This window comes from Telopea speciosissima, chromosome 2 (genome assembly GCF_018873765.1).
Source record: "Telopea speciosissima isolate NSW1024214 ecotype Mountain lineage chromosome 2, Tspe_v1, whole genome shotgun sequence".
Lineage (NCBI taxonomy): Eukaryota > Viridiplantae > Streptophyta > Magnoliopsida > Proteales > Proteaceae > Telopea > Telopea speciosissima.
In genome coordinates, this window is record NC_057917.1 from 34,856,122 (window position 1) to 34,872,871 (window position 16,750).

At 41.4% G+C, this 16,750-nt stretch overlaps 1 protein-coding gene across 1 annotated transcript in view; it reads left to right on the top strand.

Annotated features, from left to right (window-relative positions):
- The first annotated feature begins 1,403 nt into the window (after positions 1-1,403).
- The window catches only part of LOC122649501 (protein ABHD11), a 57,215-nt gene continuing 41,868 nt past the window's right edge, over positions 1,404-16,750 (top strand). The window contains exon 1 of the mRNA XM_043842683.1: positions 1,404-1,705. Within this exon, the coding sequence (XP_043698618.1) occupies positions 1,459-1,705 (247 nt within the window). The 5' untranslated portion in view covers positions 1,404-1,458. The remainder of the gene's footprint in view (positions 1,706-16,750) is intronic.

Here is a 16,750-nt window from a genome sequence, read left to right on the forward strand (position 1 = left end):
TCAGAAAAATTTCTCCTCTTTTTTTTTCAAATCTAAATTAGGTAGCTTATCTTGTCCTTGCCGGCAATCTTTATGAAGGGAGAGCGAACCCTTAAATCTTTAAGGCGTAAGTGTAAATGCTCACTCCTTAACCCCAAAATCACCATCAAAGCACAAGAGCAGAACCCCAAAACCCACCCCTTCATCGCCTTCTGGCAATCCCAAACCAAAGATCCTAACAGTAACAACCCTAAAACTCCGCAGGCCAAATCGGTCTCAGGTTTCCTTTTATTACTCAACAAAATCATCAAACCACAAACACCCAACTAACCCTCCATCTCCCTCCTCCTTCCCCATCCCTCAAATCCTCCCCCTCCGAATCCTTTCCAAATCCCCATTCCTCAAATCCTCCCCCTCTGAATCTATTTGGTTTTAGGAAAATAAAATAAATTTCGATAAGGGCATAATAGATTCTGGTTTTACCATCTTGAATTGGGTCTGTTGACGGCCAAGTAGTAGTGACGTTGTTTACTGTAATTTTAGCAAAAGAAAAGATTATAATTTACATATCCAAATCTCAGTCCACCCATGAAAGAACTATTCAAAACTGTCATTGCTTATATCAATCATACCTGAAATGGGAGCAGGAAGGAGAAGGAGAAGGAGAGGGAGACGAAGATGGTTTTTCGATCCTTCTTCGATTTCTTCTTATAGCGAGAATTGGATTCTGGGTTCGCGATGATTGCAGAGTACACAACCGAACATGATTGAGATCTGAGAAGTCCGAAGTTGTACGAAATAAAGGAGATCGAGTGATTGCACAAGAAAATGTTGTGGCAGATGTGCTTATGAACAGAGACAACGCTGCTCGAACCTTACTCCCATGGTGTGAAAGAAGATCTTCTTTAAAGAGGAGAGACTGGTGTTTGAAATGTATACTTTGCTGCTGCACATAGCTTCCGGGTTGATCGAAGAGGAAGAAAACAGCGAGAAGAGAGGAAAGCTTAAAAGGAGAAAAACGGAAGGAAAAAAAACACAAAGAAGTTCTTCCACCGATTTGCTGCAATAGGTGAAGAGGAAATGAAGAAGATGGAGTGCAGGTGAAGTGAAGAAAATTTTCGTTTTGACATAAGGGTATTTTGGTCCTAAAAAATTCATGACAGCGACATACTCTCACGACTAACCCTTCTGTTACTGGTCTGTAACGGCGGGGGTCAGTTGGTTATTAGTATGCTATAGGGGAAGGTAACAGTTGTTTCAAAGTTTTTGGGAGGGTAATCATAAATTCAAAAGATTTTGGGTAAAAAACCCTTTTTTTTTTCCATATTATATTTAAACCCCTCCCTAAAAACAGAGAACCCGCTGCTACATAGCGGCAGGGCCCTCGGTACGTAGCATAATTGTGTGCTACGACTCATTTTCGTGCGAAGGAGATGGACTTCGGAGTCGGAGAAGGGAGGTTCTGAAACGATTTTTTTCATGGCGAGGAACGTCAATAAGCAAAAATTTCTTTTCTTTTCTCGTTTCCTAAACCCTTCGATAGTAGGTTCGAATCGAAACTGTCGATCATTGGGAACGTTAGCATACGAAGAGATTCGTGTTACTCCAGAAAAACCAAAGGAGTCGACGGCTTTTGTTCTCCATGGTCTCTTAGGATCTGGGAGGAATTGGAGAACTTTCTCCCGCAGTCTCGCCTCCAAGCTGGCTAGCCCATCATCTTCAGTCGGTACTTTTTTGCTTTGTTCTAATTCTTTCCGTCGATTCTTCTGTAATTTTCGTTTTTATTTCGATTAAATTTCTATAATTTTCATCTGTGCTTTGCTTTTTCAATATTTCTTCGATTGGTTCGTCATAGTATATCCTTCGAAGGTAAAACAAGAAAAAGAACGGTTAGATGATGTTATAACATTGGTCGTGGTCAAACCATGTTAGGGTTGTAATTGAGAGTCCCGTATATGGTTGGTGCATTTAGATTATTAGTAAGTTATCCTTATCTTCAATTCTGCTTTAGGGAGTATGGAGTCTTGAGTTGTTTTAGAAAGAGTGGGTTAGTTTCCTTTAAATTAGGAGTTGGGTTCATGTACGAGAGTGGGAATATGGCGTTAAATTGGCATTAAATTTGCTTTGCGTTAAGCTGGGTTCAACTGCACTTCTTTGAATTGCATTCGTGCAGAGGGTCTCCCCCTTGAAGTGGGAAACTAGTGCTCATCTTCTCTGGTGTTCGCCTCTCCCATAGATTTCCCTTATCATCTGGTATCAGAGAGGTCTGATCCGCTGCAGTGATGGCAGACGGGACTCGAGCACAGGAAGCGAAAAGAATGGAAGAATCAATTAAGCAAAACGCCACAGCCCTTACGGAGTTGAAGGAGTTGGTTTCAACGTAAAATCTCAAATATGAATAATGTGTTTCCAACTCGAATGAGAATCACAACATACTTGAGGAATCCACGGTCGCTCAACCATAGCGAACAACGACACCGACATATAATATGCAAACCAGGTACACCAAGCTCGAGTTCTCAAGGTTTGACGGGGATGATCAGTGACGTTGGGTATATCGTTGTGAACTGTTTTTTACATTCAATCAGATTGAAACTCAGCAACGAGTTTCCTTGGCTTCAATGCGTTTTGTGGACAAAGCGTTTTGTGGTATCAATGGTATGAAAGATTCCATGGAAAAGTTGAATGGGATGAGCTTGTTGAGCCCTTATGTACACGTTTTGGACCATCCATTGATGAGGATGAAGTTGGGGATCTTACCAAGTTATGCCAGAACGGGAGTGTCAAACAGTAGCAGGAAAATTTTGAAGAGCTGGCGGAAACTCAAGATCTTCTGGAAGACTTCTATGTAAATTGCTTCATTAGTGGTCTCAAGAAGGAACTAAAACCTGACGTGCAGATGTTCAAACCCAAGACAATGACCCAAGTAGTGGGGTTGGCTCGTTTACAGGAGGAGGATATCGAGAACCTTATCAAGAGATCAAAACCTGGGGGAATGAGATTTCAGCCTTCGACTACTTCCCACCAACTGACTAAACTACCAGCAATGTCGACCCTTCCTCCCATTCATCGTCTCAACCTAGCAGAAATGAATGAGAGGAGGGCTAAAGGCCTTTGTTACGACTGTGACGAAAAATTCACTCTTGGACACCGATGTAATAAAACAACTCTTCTTGTTGGAGACTGTGGGGTTTGATGAAGATAGTGAGATGGAGGAGAAGAACGACGGAAGTGCGCAGGATCCTGAGCTATTACAAGTATCTATTCATGCCATCAGCGGATCCATTGGTCCCCAAACTATGAAAGTTAAAGGGTATCTCAAAAACAGGCCTGTTATTATTCTCATAGACTCTGGATCGACACACAAATTCTTGGACCTATCGGTCGCTCAGAGGGCTGGTTGTGTACTTGAAGAGACCCCACCCATACATGCTACTGTGGCTGATGGGGGACGGCTCATCAGTAAATCTGTTTGTCAAGGCTTGCAGTGGTTAATGCAGGGAGTTACATTTGAAGATGACGTGCAGCTCCTTCCTTTAGGAGGGTGCGATTTGGTGTTAGGTGTCCAATGGTTGGTCACTTTGGGTCCTATCGTCTAGAATTTTGCTGCATTAAGAATGGAGCTTGAACACAAGGGTAGGAGACATGCGCTATGAGATTCTTCTACTGTTGAAGTGAAGCTAGTGGGAAGGAAGGAAATCAAACGTGATTTAAAGGTAAGCAATAGTTGTGTTGTCGCTCAACTTTTTTTAGTCACAGGAGAGGTAATATCACCCGACCCCCCAAAGGACCTTGGTGATTTATTAATTGAATATAATGATGTTTTTTCAGAACTTCAAGGCTTGCCACCACCCTGTGCCCATGACCACCACATCCCCTTGTTACTCAATACACCTCCACCGAACCTCCCACCATACCGTTACCCATATATCCCAAAAAAAAAAAAATGAAATTTAATGCATAGAAATGTTCTAAATCTTGGGTTTCGAACAGCCCAAAACCGAGATATGGTTGAAACCTGGTACTTTTTCCCAGGCAACTCGAGATGGTGGATTCGAGGCCTATAAATTGTTTTTTTAGGTCTGATTTTTTGTATACAGCCTATTTTGACATTCTAAACACAATGCATGAACTATTTTCACAAAACAAAACATTGAAAATGGTACTTGTGGTTTTTGACCCAAGTGTTCTAGTGTACGCACAGTTTACTAAGAATCATAGTTGTCAAGACAGACACATATTTATGCCAAATATCATTTAAGTAGATGTTTTATATTTTGTTTTTTCATTTACTTAAGATATTATTCATAAATAAGCAAAATATAAAACCATTTACTTCATGGGTTATTTGCTTATTTATGGAATAATATCTTAAGTAAATGAAATAACAAAATATAAAACCATTTACTTAAATTATATTTGGCATAAATAAGTGTTTGTCCTGGTTTCTACCCTCATTTCTGTCATAAATAAGTGCTTGTCCTGGTTTCCAACCAGGTTTCCTCAAGTGTCGATGGGGATAAGTGACACTTATATTGGTAGTCAAGTCGAAACTACCGAAATATGGTCGAAACAGGTCAAAGCTAGTTGAAAACCAACCAAAACCCTTTACTTTTTAAACTCCCACCTTAGCTTGTCTCAGTTTCTTGCGAAACCGAGATATCTCGTTGGTTTCGGTTGGTTTGACCGAGATCTCTTTCCATAACGGATAGTCCAGGAAATGTTAACCGTTGGCATAGTTCGCTCCAATGTCAGTCCGTTCTCTGCACCGGTGCTCCTAGTGCGGAAGAAGGATAGTTCCTGGTGCCTTTAAGTGAATTACCGAGCATTGAATTGGATCACAGTTAAGGACAAGTTCCCTATACTGGTTATTGACGAGTTACTTGACAAACTCCATGGAGCTCAATATTTCTCAAAACTTGACCTATGGTCGGTCAGGTTACCATCAGATTCGAGTCCATGTCGGTGACATACATTAGACTGCTTTTCGTACTCATGAAGGACATTCTAAATTTTTGGTCATGCCATTTGGGCTAACCAACGCCCCGTCCACCTTTCAAAGTTTGATGAATGAAGTATTCTAGCCTTATCTCCGTCAATTTAATCTTGTGTTTTTTGACGATATTCTTGTGTACAGTAATAATTGGGCAGAGCATCGTCAACATCTTAGAACCACCTTTAACTTATTGCGGTTCCACAAGCTCTTCGTCAAAAAGTCAAACTCCCTTTTCGGGCAATAGGAGTTGAAACACAAGATCCTTCAAACTCTTAAAAAAACAAAAGCTGCTGAATGAGTGACTTTTAGTGTTTTAACAGCAATTAGATTTTTAGGTACAATCACTCGAGTGGTTTTCAAACAGCTTTTTTGACAGTTTTGGAGTTTTTATTGTTATCTATCTGCGGAGTACTTGGGCCATATCATCTCTCGACAGGATGTAGCAATTGATTCGACGAAAGTGGAAGCTATGGTTGCCTGGCCCAAACCTAAAACACTCAAGGCTTTACGGGGGTTTTTAGGGCTTGTGGGTTATTATTGTCGCTTTATGCGGGATTATGGAAAAATCAGTCGACCTCTCACTGACTTGTTGAAGAAAGACTCTTTTCAATGGTCCACCAATGCTGAAGATGCTTTTGAGATGCTTAAGAAGGCTATGGTAACCGCCCCGGCCCTTTTTCTTCCTAATTTCTCAAAAATTATTGTTGTTGAATGTGATGCTTCAGGGGTGGGTTTGGGGGCTGTTCTTATGCAAGAAGATAGGCCCATTGCTTTCATAAGTAAGGCACTGCCAGCGAAGCAACTTGGTCTGTCGACGTACGACAAAGAAATACTGGCTGTTGTATATGCTGTCTCTAAATGGCGACCGTATTTAGGGGGCCGGCATTTTAAAACCAAAATCGACTATCTTAGCCTGAAATATCACTTGGAACAGCGTGTCACATCAGTGATGCAATGGAAATGTCTTAATAAGCTGCTCGTGTATGATTATGAGCTGATCTTAATGTATTCCTAGATAGACAAAGGGTCTACTAGGAGCCAAGTAACCAGGACCTGTCAAACAGCTGGCCGATTAGATAGGTTTGAGGATTTAAGTCAAGTTTGGGGTTAGGTTTAGGGTAATGAGGTTGGATCTTATATGGTAAAGTTAGGCAGGTTTTTAGAAGTCTAATGAACTAGGTTTAGTGAAGTTTGAGTGAGAATTTAAAAACCAGAAAATTAGGGTTTCGGGTTTTGGGTTTTGGGAAAGATGAGGGTGATGGGTTTTAGGGTTTAGAGTGAGAGTTTTGGGCAGGGGTTAAGATCGAGCTTCCCTAATGATGAGGGGAAGGTTCGATCCAAAATTGGGCAGAATCTGATGGTGGAAATGAGCTATAGGAATTTTAGGGTTTTAGGGCTGTAATGGGAATTGAGGGGGATTAGGGTTTTGGTGGGGGAATGGACCTAGGGTTAGGATTGAGTGGAAGGATTGATGAGGGGGTACTATGGTTAAAGTTTGATTGAATTTGGCTGGTGGGATTGTGCTGGACAGAATGAAGATAAGCTAGGGTTTAGTGGATTGATTAGGATTAATGGAGGGGATGATATTGGGATTAGTAGGCTTAGGTTAGAAGATTAGAAGAAGAAGGTTGTTTGCTGAAACAGTAAACTACTTACTGGAGTTGCAGATCTTCAAAGGCAGCAGCTTTGAAGATGGAAAAGAGGTCCTCCTGATCTACAAGATGCAAGGAGTCGATTGGAGATCCACCAATCCCTTCCCCTTGATAGAGTCCACAAGGCAGCACTCTCAAAGGAGCAAGGCAGCAACAGTAGCAGCAATAGCAGAAAGCTAAGTAAATTTTGAAAATCTGAATTGTGGGGGAGCCTCCCATGTTGAGCTTTATTTATAACATGAAGGCCACAGGCCTAAAACCTATTTAGCTTAGGAATTGGAATCCTAGAGCTGATTCCTATTACATTAACAAGTCCTACCCTCTTTAGAATCCTGGAGGGGTGGACAACTTAATTTAAAACTAAAATCTTAAAAGATTACCTAACTACCAATAAGAAATAAGCACCTAACAACCAATAGGAAGTAATCACTTAAATTGGCCAATGGTCTGTACTGGTTCAATTTAAGTTTACAAAATTAGACTATGGAAAAATAAACTAAGTATGGAAACTTGCAAAATAAAACTAAGGCTTCAACAATCGGCCCTACTCCTAGGTGATGTAGCCTTGGTGGAATAAGTCTCACTTAGGACCAGGTTGTGTATTAGGGTTGGCCAAATGGGGCAGATTAGGTTAATTAGGGCAAAATTAGGGTTAGGAATTGGAGTTTGAGTTCGGGTTTTATTGGGTAATGGTATGCAGGTTTTTAGGAGTCTATTGGTATAGGTTTTAGTTAGGTTTGAATAGGAAATAAGATTTCAGAATTATAGGGTTAGGGTTTTGGGTTTTGGGAATGAAGGGAATAAAGGGATCTAGGGTTTCTAAGGGGAGACAGGCCAAGGGATTCTGGCCGAGTGTCACAGTGGTGGGGGAAAGGGCTCGGTTGAAGTTTGGAGAGGTTTGGATGGTTGGTTAGGGCTGGGCAGAGTTTAGGAGTTTTAGGGCTTAAGGAAGAACTAGGGTTTGCAGGGAAAATAGTAGCAGGTTAGGGTTCAGCAATGGAAATAATAAATCAGATGTAACTTACTGGTTGCAGGTCTGAATGTGCGAAGGCAGCAGCTTGAATACTTGAAGAAGCCTCCCGACCTTCACAAAGGCAAGGAGTCGCAGGATAACCCACCCTTAACCACCTTGAGTCCACAAGGATATAGGCTCGCAGAAGGAGCAAGAGGGCAGCTGAAGCAAGAGTTCCAGATCTGAAATCGAGAATTTTTGAAGTAGAAAGTTGTGGGGGAGCCTCCCACGATTTATCTATTTATAATAAAAAGAGGTGGCCAAAAGGCCTTACAAATAATCAAGCTTAAAAGCAATCCTAGTCAGATTAGGAGTTGGAATTCCTAATCTGAATCCTAATCACAAGACAGCTTAAAAGCAATCCTAGTCAGATTAGGAGTTGGAATTCCTAATCTGAATCCTAATCACAAGACATAAAACATAATAGACTTATACTCTAACTAGGAGTATAAGTTTAAACAACTAACATAACTAAACACCCATCCCTCTAAAATCGTGGAGGGGGAACTAAGAAAATATAAACATAAAAGACTGTTTTAACCTTCCTAATTAAAACAAAAAAAGAACTAAAAGGCTCCAACGAATTGCAGCCTAATCAAGGCTGCTCTTCTTCTTCCTTCGTGTACTTGGACCTGCATCACTAGGGCTGTTTCTTCTTCTTGCAGATGCTTGGACTTGCATCAGCTCTCCCCGGCTTAGAAACATTCATCTCCGATGAATGGGTGCAAGCTTCTTGAAATCAACTGTATGGATCCAACACATCCAAGTACTTTCCTGGCGTGGACGACCTTTCCATTTGACAAGGAAGGAATGGTAACCTATGCCATGTCAAGTGGTCTTGTACATGTCATCTAGAACCTCCTCGATCACATCTTCAGTAGGTGGCTTGAGTTGGGGCAGCCTCAACATTTGTTTTAAAACACCATCGTCTGAGTGATGTCCCACATATAAGTAAAGATCAGCCACATTAAACACATTGCTTATGCCCATATCAGTAGGCAACTCTAGAACATAAGCATTGGGTCCAATACGATTCAGCACCTTGTATGGACCCATCTTCTTCGGATGGAGCTTGCTATTAACACTTGGCTGGTGTCTCTCTGGATTCACTCTGACCATGACCATATCTCCAGTCTTGAACTCAACATATCGGTGATGCTTATCAGCAATAGCCTTGTAATGATTAGTACTGGGTGCTATTCTTCGTCGAACATCTACATGCCCCTCAGTGATGTGGCATAGGAACTCATCGGCTTCTATGCTGACCCTAGCTTGAGGGGGTAAAGGAACAAGATCAATGGGACGTTTGGGCTGAATCCCAAGTAAAATTTCGAAAGGGGTGCGTCCAGTGGTCTTGTTCACAGAGCTATTGTATGCAAATTCAGCAATGTCAAGTATGGAGGGCCATGTCTTCTCATAATCTCTGACCAAACATCTCAATAAGTTACCAAGACTTCTGTTTACCACCTCTGTTTGCCTGTCAGTTTGTGGATGAAAGGCAATAGAAAACAACAACTTAGTATTAGTCTTCATCCATAAGGTCTTCCAGAAGTAACTCATGAACTTCACATCCCGGTTAGAAACAATAGTGCTTGGAAGCCCATGAATGCAAACTATTTCCTTGAAAAACAACTTGGCAATGTGGTAAGCATCAAATGTTTTTCGGCAAGGAATAAAGTGAGCCATCTTGGTGAATTGATCAACAACAACCATGATGGAGTCATACCTCTCATGAGTAGGGGGCAGCCCAAGAACAAAATCCATGCTAAGGTCTGCTCAGGGTGGGTGAGGAATCGGCAATGGTGAGTAGAGACCCGTGTTTTGCTTGTCACCCTTAGCTAGCTTTCAAACTCGGCATCTCCTGATTACATGCTCCACATCCTTGGCCAAATGAGGCCAGTAATATCGATCAGTCACCTGTAAGATGGTCTTGCCCTTCACAAAGTGTCCTCCCAAGCCTCCTTGATGTAACTCCCATATGATGTGATGGCGTAGGGAAGAGTTTGGTATACATAGCCTTGTTCCTAAGAACAGATAACCATCGTGTAGGGCATACTTAGGGTGCTGTCCACCCTTCTTCAAATCAGCATATAGGACATTAAAGTTCTTGTCACTAGCATACTCGTCACAATCTGCTCGATGCTAAGTGCATGCACTGAGAAAGTGTTTAAAGTCGGTACTTTTCTACTCAATGCATCAGCCACTGTAATGCAAGAGTCGACCTTGAACCAGGGAAACCAGAGGGAGATCGATTGCAGCAGGATCAATACAATGAAAGGAATAATAGCAGGCTTCAAGACGGAGGTCTAGTGGGCTCCTTAGGGGCATGAAGCAGTCCTCCAAGTATCACTCTAATTGGGAGGAAGAGTGTTGAGATCAAGACCTTCGAATCAGTAATGATGGGCAGATGTAGGGAAGTCTAGATCTTCACAGATGTAGTAGCAGGTTGCAGCACTTGATTGCAGTCACACAACAGCAGGAACAGTAAAGAATAAAAAAAGACAAGTAGTAGAGGATAGGAGAAGAAGAGAGAAGGGGATAAGGAGATTCGGCTCTTACCAGCCAGGCTCTCTCTGCCCTAGGAAGCTAGGATTTTGGCTCTCTCAGCCAGGCCCCCAGTCCTTCATGTCACAGCCATTGGACAAGAGAGTCTTTTGCTTCAGAACAATTTTTTCATTCAACTATTCAAATCGTCCGGTGGCTGAGAACAACCTTACAATTTAAAAGGAGCAAAAACTTGCTTCCCAAGAAAAGACAGAAATAGAAACTGAGTATTGACTAAATCTTAAGAATTAGAAACTACTCTAACTAGGATTGAAATAAAAAATAGAAGCATAATAAAATCTTCAAAATCTTCTTAATTCTTGAAATCTCCCTTGTGGGACCCACTTGGATGACTTAATTGTTGCAGCCGAAATCTCCAGCCTGTGGTTGCTATCAGTTCAACTTATTAGCTTTAGAAGAATGACAAAATTGCCTTACACTTAGAACTTGAATAACTAATACTTAAAAGACTAATTTGCCCCCACAATTTTTTCAAGAAATATTCTCATCAAACCAAAATAAAGGGGCTGTGACATTGTTCACGTGAACAGTATTTTGGCCTATTCTTCTTCAGGTTTTGATCTACATCACACTGTGTTCTCCTTTCCTGACTTGTACTTCAAAGCAAAATTGAACTCATGTAGATATGCAACCCAATTGGCATGCCGGTAGCTAATGAACTTCTGAGAGTAGAGGTGCTTGGGTGCCTCATGGTCCGTGTACAGAACAAACTCCTTACCAATAAAGTAATGTCTCTAATGGCGCAACGCTTGAACAACAACATAAAGTTCAAGGTCGTAAGTTGAGTACCTCCGTTTGGCATCATTGAGGTTCTCACTGTAGAAAGCAATAGGTGCTCAATTTGAATCAAAATTCCTCCTAGACCAATATGAGAAGCATCTGTAGCAACTTCAAATATTTGGTCAATGTTTGGTAGGCATAACATTGGAGCTTCGGTGGTCATCTTCTTGATTACTTGGAAAGCTTTGTTGGCGTCTGCTGTCCATTCAAACTTTGCTTTGCTTTGCTTGGTGCACTCGGTTATGGGAGCCATTATCGTACTGATATTGCGAACAAAATGCCTGTAAAACGATGCCAGCCCTTGAAAACTCTTAATTTCAGTGAATGTCTTCGGAATAGGCCACTCAACAATGCTTTGAAACCTTCTCCGGATCAGCTTCAACACCCTTTGAAGACACAATAAATCCAAGGAAAATAACCTTGGGCAGCACAAAGGAACACTTCTTCAAGTTGATGTATAGCTTTTCCTGCCTGAGTACCCTTAGTACTTGCTTCAAGTGATCAATATGTTCGCCTGGATGCTTACTGTACACCAAAATATCGTCAAAGTAAACAACCAGAAATTTTCCAAAGAAAGGACGAAGTACCTGTGTCATGACTCTCATGAACGTGCTGGGTGCATTCGTCAGACCAAAGGGCATGACCTTCCATTCGAACAATCCATCCTTGGTCTTGAAAGTTGTTTTCCATTCGTCTCTAGTTCGGATACGAATTTTATGGTAGCTACTTTGAAGATCAATCTTGGAGAAGATCATAGAGTCAGACAGCATGTCTAAACATATCATCAAATCTTGGGATTGGAAACTTGTACTTGATGGTAATCTTGTTGATGGCTCTGCTGTCCACACACATACGCCATGAACCATCCTTCTTTGGAGTCAACAAGGCTGGAACAACACAAGTACTTAGGCTCTCTTCAATAAACCCCTTTTGGAGCAGCTCTCCAACTTGTTTCTTGAGCTCTTCATGCTCTGTAGGGCTAAGTCTGTAGGTAGGCAGATTAGGCAAAATAGAACCAGACACCAAATCAATGGCATGCTGAATATCCCTCAGTGGAGGTAATTCGTTTGGCAGCTATTCGGGCACCACATTAGAAAAATCTGTCAGTAGCTCCTTGATAGGCTGAGAAAGCTGGACTTCTGGCTGGGCAACAACTTCTTGTGTCACCACGGCTAGGATCAGACCTGAATCATGGTTGGTCTGCTCAAATTCCTTCTGTGGAATAGCTAGTAATTTACTCTCACAATCTGTCCCTTTTTGATTCGTACGCATAGTATTGTAGTCCTAGATAGGTAGGAGACCTACTAGGAGCCAGTTCAACCAGGATCTAATCTGAACAGGTCATCCGAATGGGTGAAACTTGAGTTTTAGGTCAAAATTAGGGTTAAAGTTAGGTTTAGGTTAGGGTTGTCTTATATAGTAATGATGGGCTGATGTAGGAAAGTCTAATGGTATAGGTTTTATGATGTTGAGTGAATGGAAGTAGGTTAGGTGATTTGGGCAGCAAGATAAGGTTATTTGAGACAATTCCTAATGGAGGTAGGAGAAGGGGATTCTAGGGTTTAGGGTGGTGGGGGTCTGATGAAACTTGGATCGAGTGTCAATAATGATGCAAGGGATGTATGCTAAAAGTTTGGTTTGAAACTGATGGGCAGATTTGAAGTTATGGAGGAATCCTAGTTAGGATAGGAGTGAGGGTATTATGGTAAATAGGGTACTGGAACTAGGGCTAAGAGATATGATTAGGTTACTAATTTCAGAATTAACATGTCATGAAATCAACTACTTATTCTGAGCATGAAATCAGAATCGAGTATGGTTGAAGGTCTGAAACTGTGCTTTAATGGAGGCAGGGGCAGAGTGGGAAATATGAGAATATATTCAAATCAGGCCACAGGAATTAGGTCAAATTTGAATTACTTCCCAAATTAGGATTAATGGAGGTGTGGTGAAAATCTGAGTTCAATCGGATGGCTGGTTTGGTAGATCTCAAAAATCACCTTGTACGTGACCTTCTAAAAGGAAGAAGAACAGTTGCAGAACTTCTTACTTGTTGCAGGTTTAATGGAGGGGGATGGAAGGCTGGTTTAATGATCTGAATGGGATTGATGGAAAGAGGATGGGTCTAGGATAGAGGGTAAGAAATTGAAGGTGTAAACAGAAACTGTGAATCAAACTTACTGGTTTGAAGAACTCAAAGGCAGTAGCTTGAAAATTGAAGAAACCTCTCGATCTTCTCGATGCAAGGAGTCGCAGAAGTCCACCCACCCTATACACCTTGAGATCCACAAGGATATAGACTCACAAAGAGCAGCAGCAATGGCAGCAAGCATATAGCTAATTTTTATTAATCAATTTCGTAGTCAATGCTGGCCTCCCTTACAAACTTATATAGAAGACTCAAAAATAGACTTAGACACTAAAAAGGAAAGGCCTAACCCAATCCTTAACCTATTAGCTAACTTAAACTGACTAGGAAACTAAAATAGACTCAAAATAGAGTCCTATAACAGTCTAACTAAACAACTAAAAGAAAACCGAATAAAATCACTTAAATTGAACCACTGGTTCAAACTAGCTTTGGACCGGTTCAATTTAAAACATTAAAAACATGAAAATAAACTAAGTATAGAGCTAATCCCGTATGCAACCTATGTACCCATATTTTAGGCCCATTAAAGTGGCCTATTACATAGAAAACCCATGGGATCAAAGGCGCAACATGTATATAACCCAACCTTAGGCTTATTCCTAATAAAAGAAGCCCAGTTTGGTGATAAATCTGCATCACATAGTCTGGCATTTGCGCATCTCTGAGGTTAGATTAAGAGGGTTAGGAATGATCTACTGTCCCTTGTGTTGAAAAACACATTGATTCTTCCTCCCTTAAATTACAATATCCTTGTCATATAGCTAGGGTCTTCCCGACAAAACATCAGTCATCTTCATTGGGATGATATCGCACCAAACCTCTTCTAAATAGTGATGAAGTTGTAAAGAAACATAGCATCTTTTGTTTACCTCTAACTTGTTATCATTCAGCAAGAGAGACCTTGTATGGTAGTGGGTGCTTCTCAAATTTCTGATTGGCTTTCTTCACAAAGCCTTTAGAAACCACATTAACACAGCTGCCACTATCAATAATTACCTGGGCAGTGCGTTCTCCAGCTCGCATAAGAGTATAGAAGATGCAATTACGTCGCCATTCTTCACCTTTTGGTTTCAGCCATTACTATGCATGCCACAACATGAACACCTCGGGTATCTTCATAGTTATCACTCAAGTCTTCATAATAATCAGTCCTCGTCATCACAATCATCTGGGGGGTAAGGAGATAAACCTTGTTCATCATCATCATCATGGTTGTCATCTTCTTTTTCAGCCACATTAACATGCCTATGCTTTTGTGGGCAATCCTTGGCATAATGGCCTATTTCATTGCAGTGAAAACACCTGCGAGTGTCACTACTAACCATGGGGGCTTGACCTTTGTTGTCAACACGTAGGGGAGCAGTAAGACGAGAAGAACTACCAATAGAGAAACCTGATCGTGTAGAACCAGCAGTAGAGTTTCCAGGTCATGTATAGCCAGTGGTAGTAGGTCTGGAAGCTGGAAAGGATTTCTTGGTGTCGACCATAATTCGAAAACTCAAAAAATACCACTCTTGTGAGCTCTCGGCCGAAATTCGATCGAGAGTCACGAGACAGTGTATAAATAGAAGGGAATTGTTATAATTAAAGCTTGATATCTCGTGAGATGGTACATTGGCTCGAAATATTGCGAGATGATCGAAATTTCGATCGAAACATTGTATTTTTTTCGTATCGAAGTGCCATTTCGTTTCAGACAGGTCGAGATACTCGAAATTCTCGAAATTCTCGAGATCTCGACCGAAATTTCACGAGTTTTAGTACTATGGTGTCAACAACTAAGGAACCAAACCTTCTATTTCCAGCCAATAACTCTTCAGCCTTCAATGCCTTCTCAAAACAATCCCGGACATCTCTGACATCCGCTACTCCGATAGCCCTGGTAATATCAGCCCCTCAATCCCAGTCGAAACCGTGATAACATCTGAGTGGTACTCTCTCTAGTGCCAGTATGAGAAGAGAAAGAGCATTAAACTTTTGCATGTACTCAGATACTGTTATGGTCCCTTGGCATAGGGAGTTGAATTGATCTTGTAATTGTGCTTTGTAATGCCTGGGCAAATATTTCTCCCTTAAATCATACCTCATATCAGCCCATGTAGTGGGGGCATGACTGCATGACCATCAAGTTCCATATCCCTTTCTGCAGTTCGCCACCATTCTTAGGTAGGGCCAACCAGTTTGGTATGTGCCAATTTCATCTTCCTGTCTTCAGGCAAGTCATACCAATTAAAGTGATCATTAAGGGCAGCAAGCCAATCATAAAATACCTGAGGAGTATGGTTCCCATCGAACTCCTTCAGCTCGAGCTTTACCTTCTGTGTGTCATACCTTTGATTAGGAACTTCATCTGTAGTGAAATAGGATCTCAAGTACTCTTCAAAATTAGGCCTTCTCTATTTTTGTCCCTGTCTTCTCTATGCCCATCTCCGTCATACGTGCTTCTATCTCTGTGATCTCTGTACTCCCTGTGATCCTTGTGATCTCTGGAGTGATCTCTGTAATTCCCATTTCTGCCCAGGGCTCTATGCACCTTTGACAGGACTTGAAATCTGTCCTCTTCTAGAGGATTGTTGCTGTCTCTAGTAGGGGTATTATTCCTCTGCTCTTCTAATCATGTCACTTTTTTATCTAACTTTTGAAGCATCTCCATTATAACAACCATAGGGTCGGGTGGGGGTGGAAGATCTGTATTCACCACTGGATAGCCATGTTCATCCATGGCTCTGATACCACTTGATGTAGTCCTAGATAGACAAAGGGTCTATTAGGAGCCAAGTAACCAGGACCTTTCAAACAGCTGGCCGATTGGACAAGTTTGAGGATTTAGGTTAAGTCTAGGGTTAGGTTTAGGGTAATGAAATTGGATCTTATATGGTAAAGCTAGGCAGGTTTTTAGGAGTCTAATGAATTAGGTTTAGTGAAGTTTGAGTGAGAATTAAAAAATCAGAAAATTAGGGTTTCGGGTTTTGGGAAAGATGAGGGTGATAGGTTTTAGGGTTTAGAGTGAAAGTTTTGGGCAGGGATTAAGATCGAGCTTACCTAATGATGAGGGGAAGGTTCGAACCAAAATTGGGCAAAATCTGATGGTTGGAATGAGCTATAGGAATTTTAGGGTTTTAGGGCTGTAATGGGAATTGAGAAGGATTAGGGTTTGATGGGGGAATGGACCTAGGGTTAGGATCGAGTGGAAGGATTGATGAGGGGGTACTGTGGTTAAAGTTTGATTGAATTTAGCTGGTGGGATTGGGCTGGACAGAATGAAGATAAGCTAGGGTTTAGTGGATCGATTAGGATTAATGGAGGGGATGATATTGGGATTAGTAGGCTTAGGTTAGAAGATTAGAAGAAGGTGATTGTTTGCTGAAACAGTAAATTACTTACCGGAGTTGCAGATCTTCAAAGGCAGCAGCTTTGAAGATGGAAAAGAGGTCCTCCCGATCTACAAGATGCAAGGAGTCGATTGGAGATCCACCAATCCCTTCACCTTGATAGAGTCCACAAGGCAGCAGCCTCAAAGGAACAAGGCAGCAGCAGTAGCAGCAATAGAGAAAGTTAAGTAAATTTTGAAAATCTGAATTGTGGGGGGAGCCTCCCACGCTGAGCTTTATATA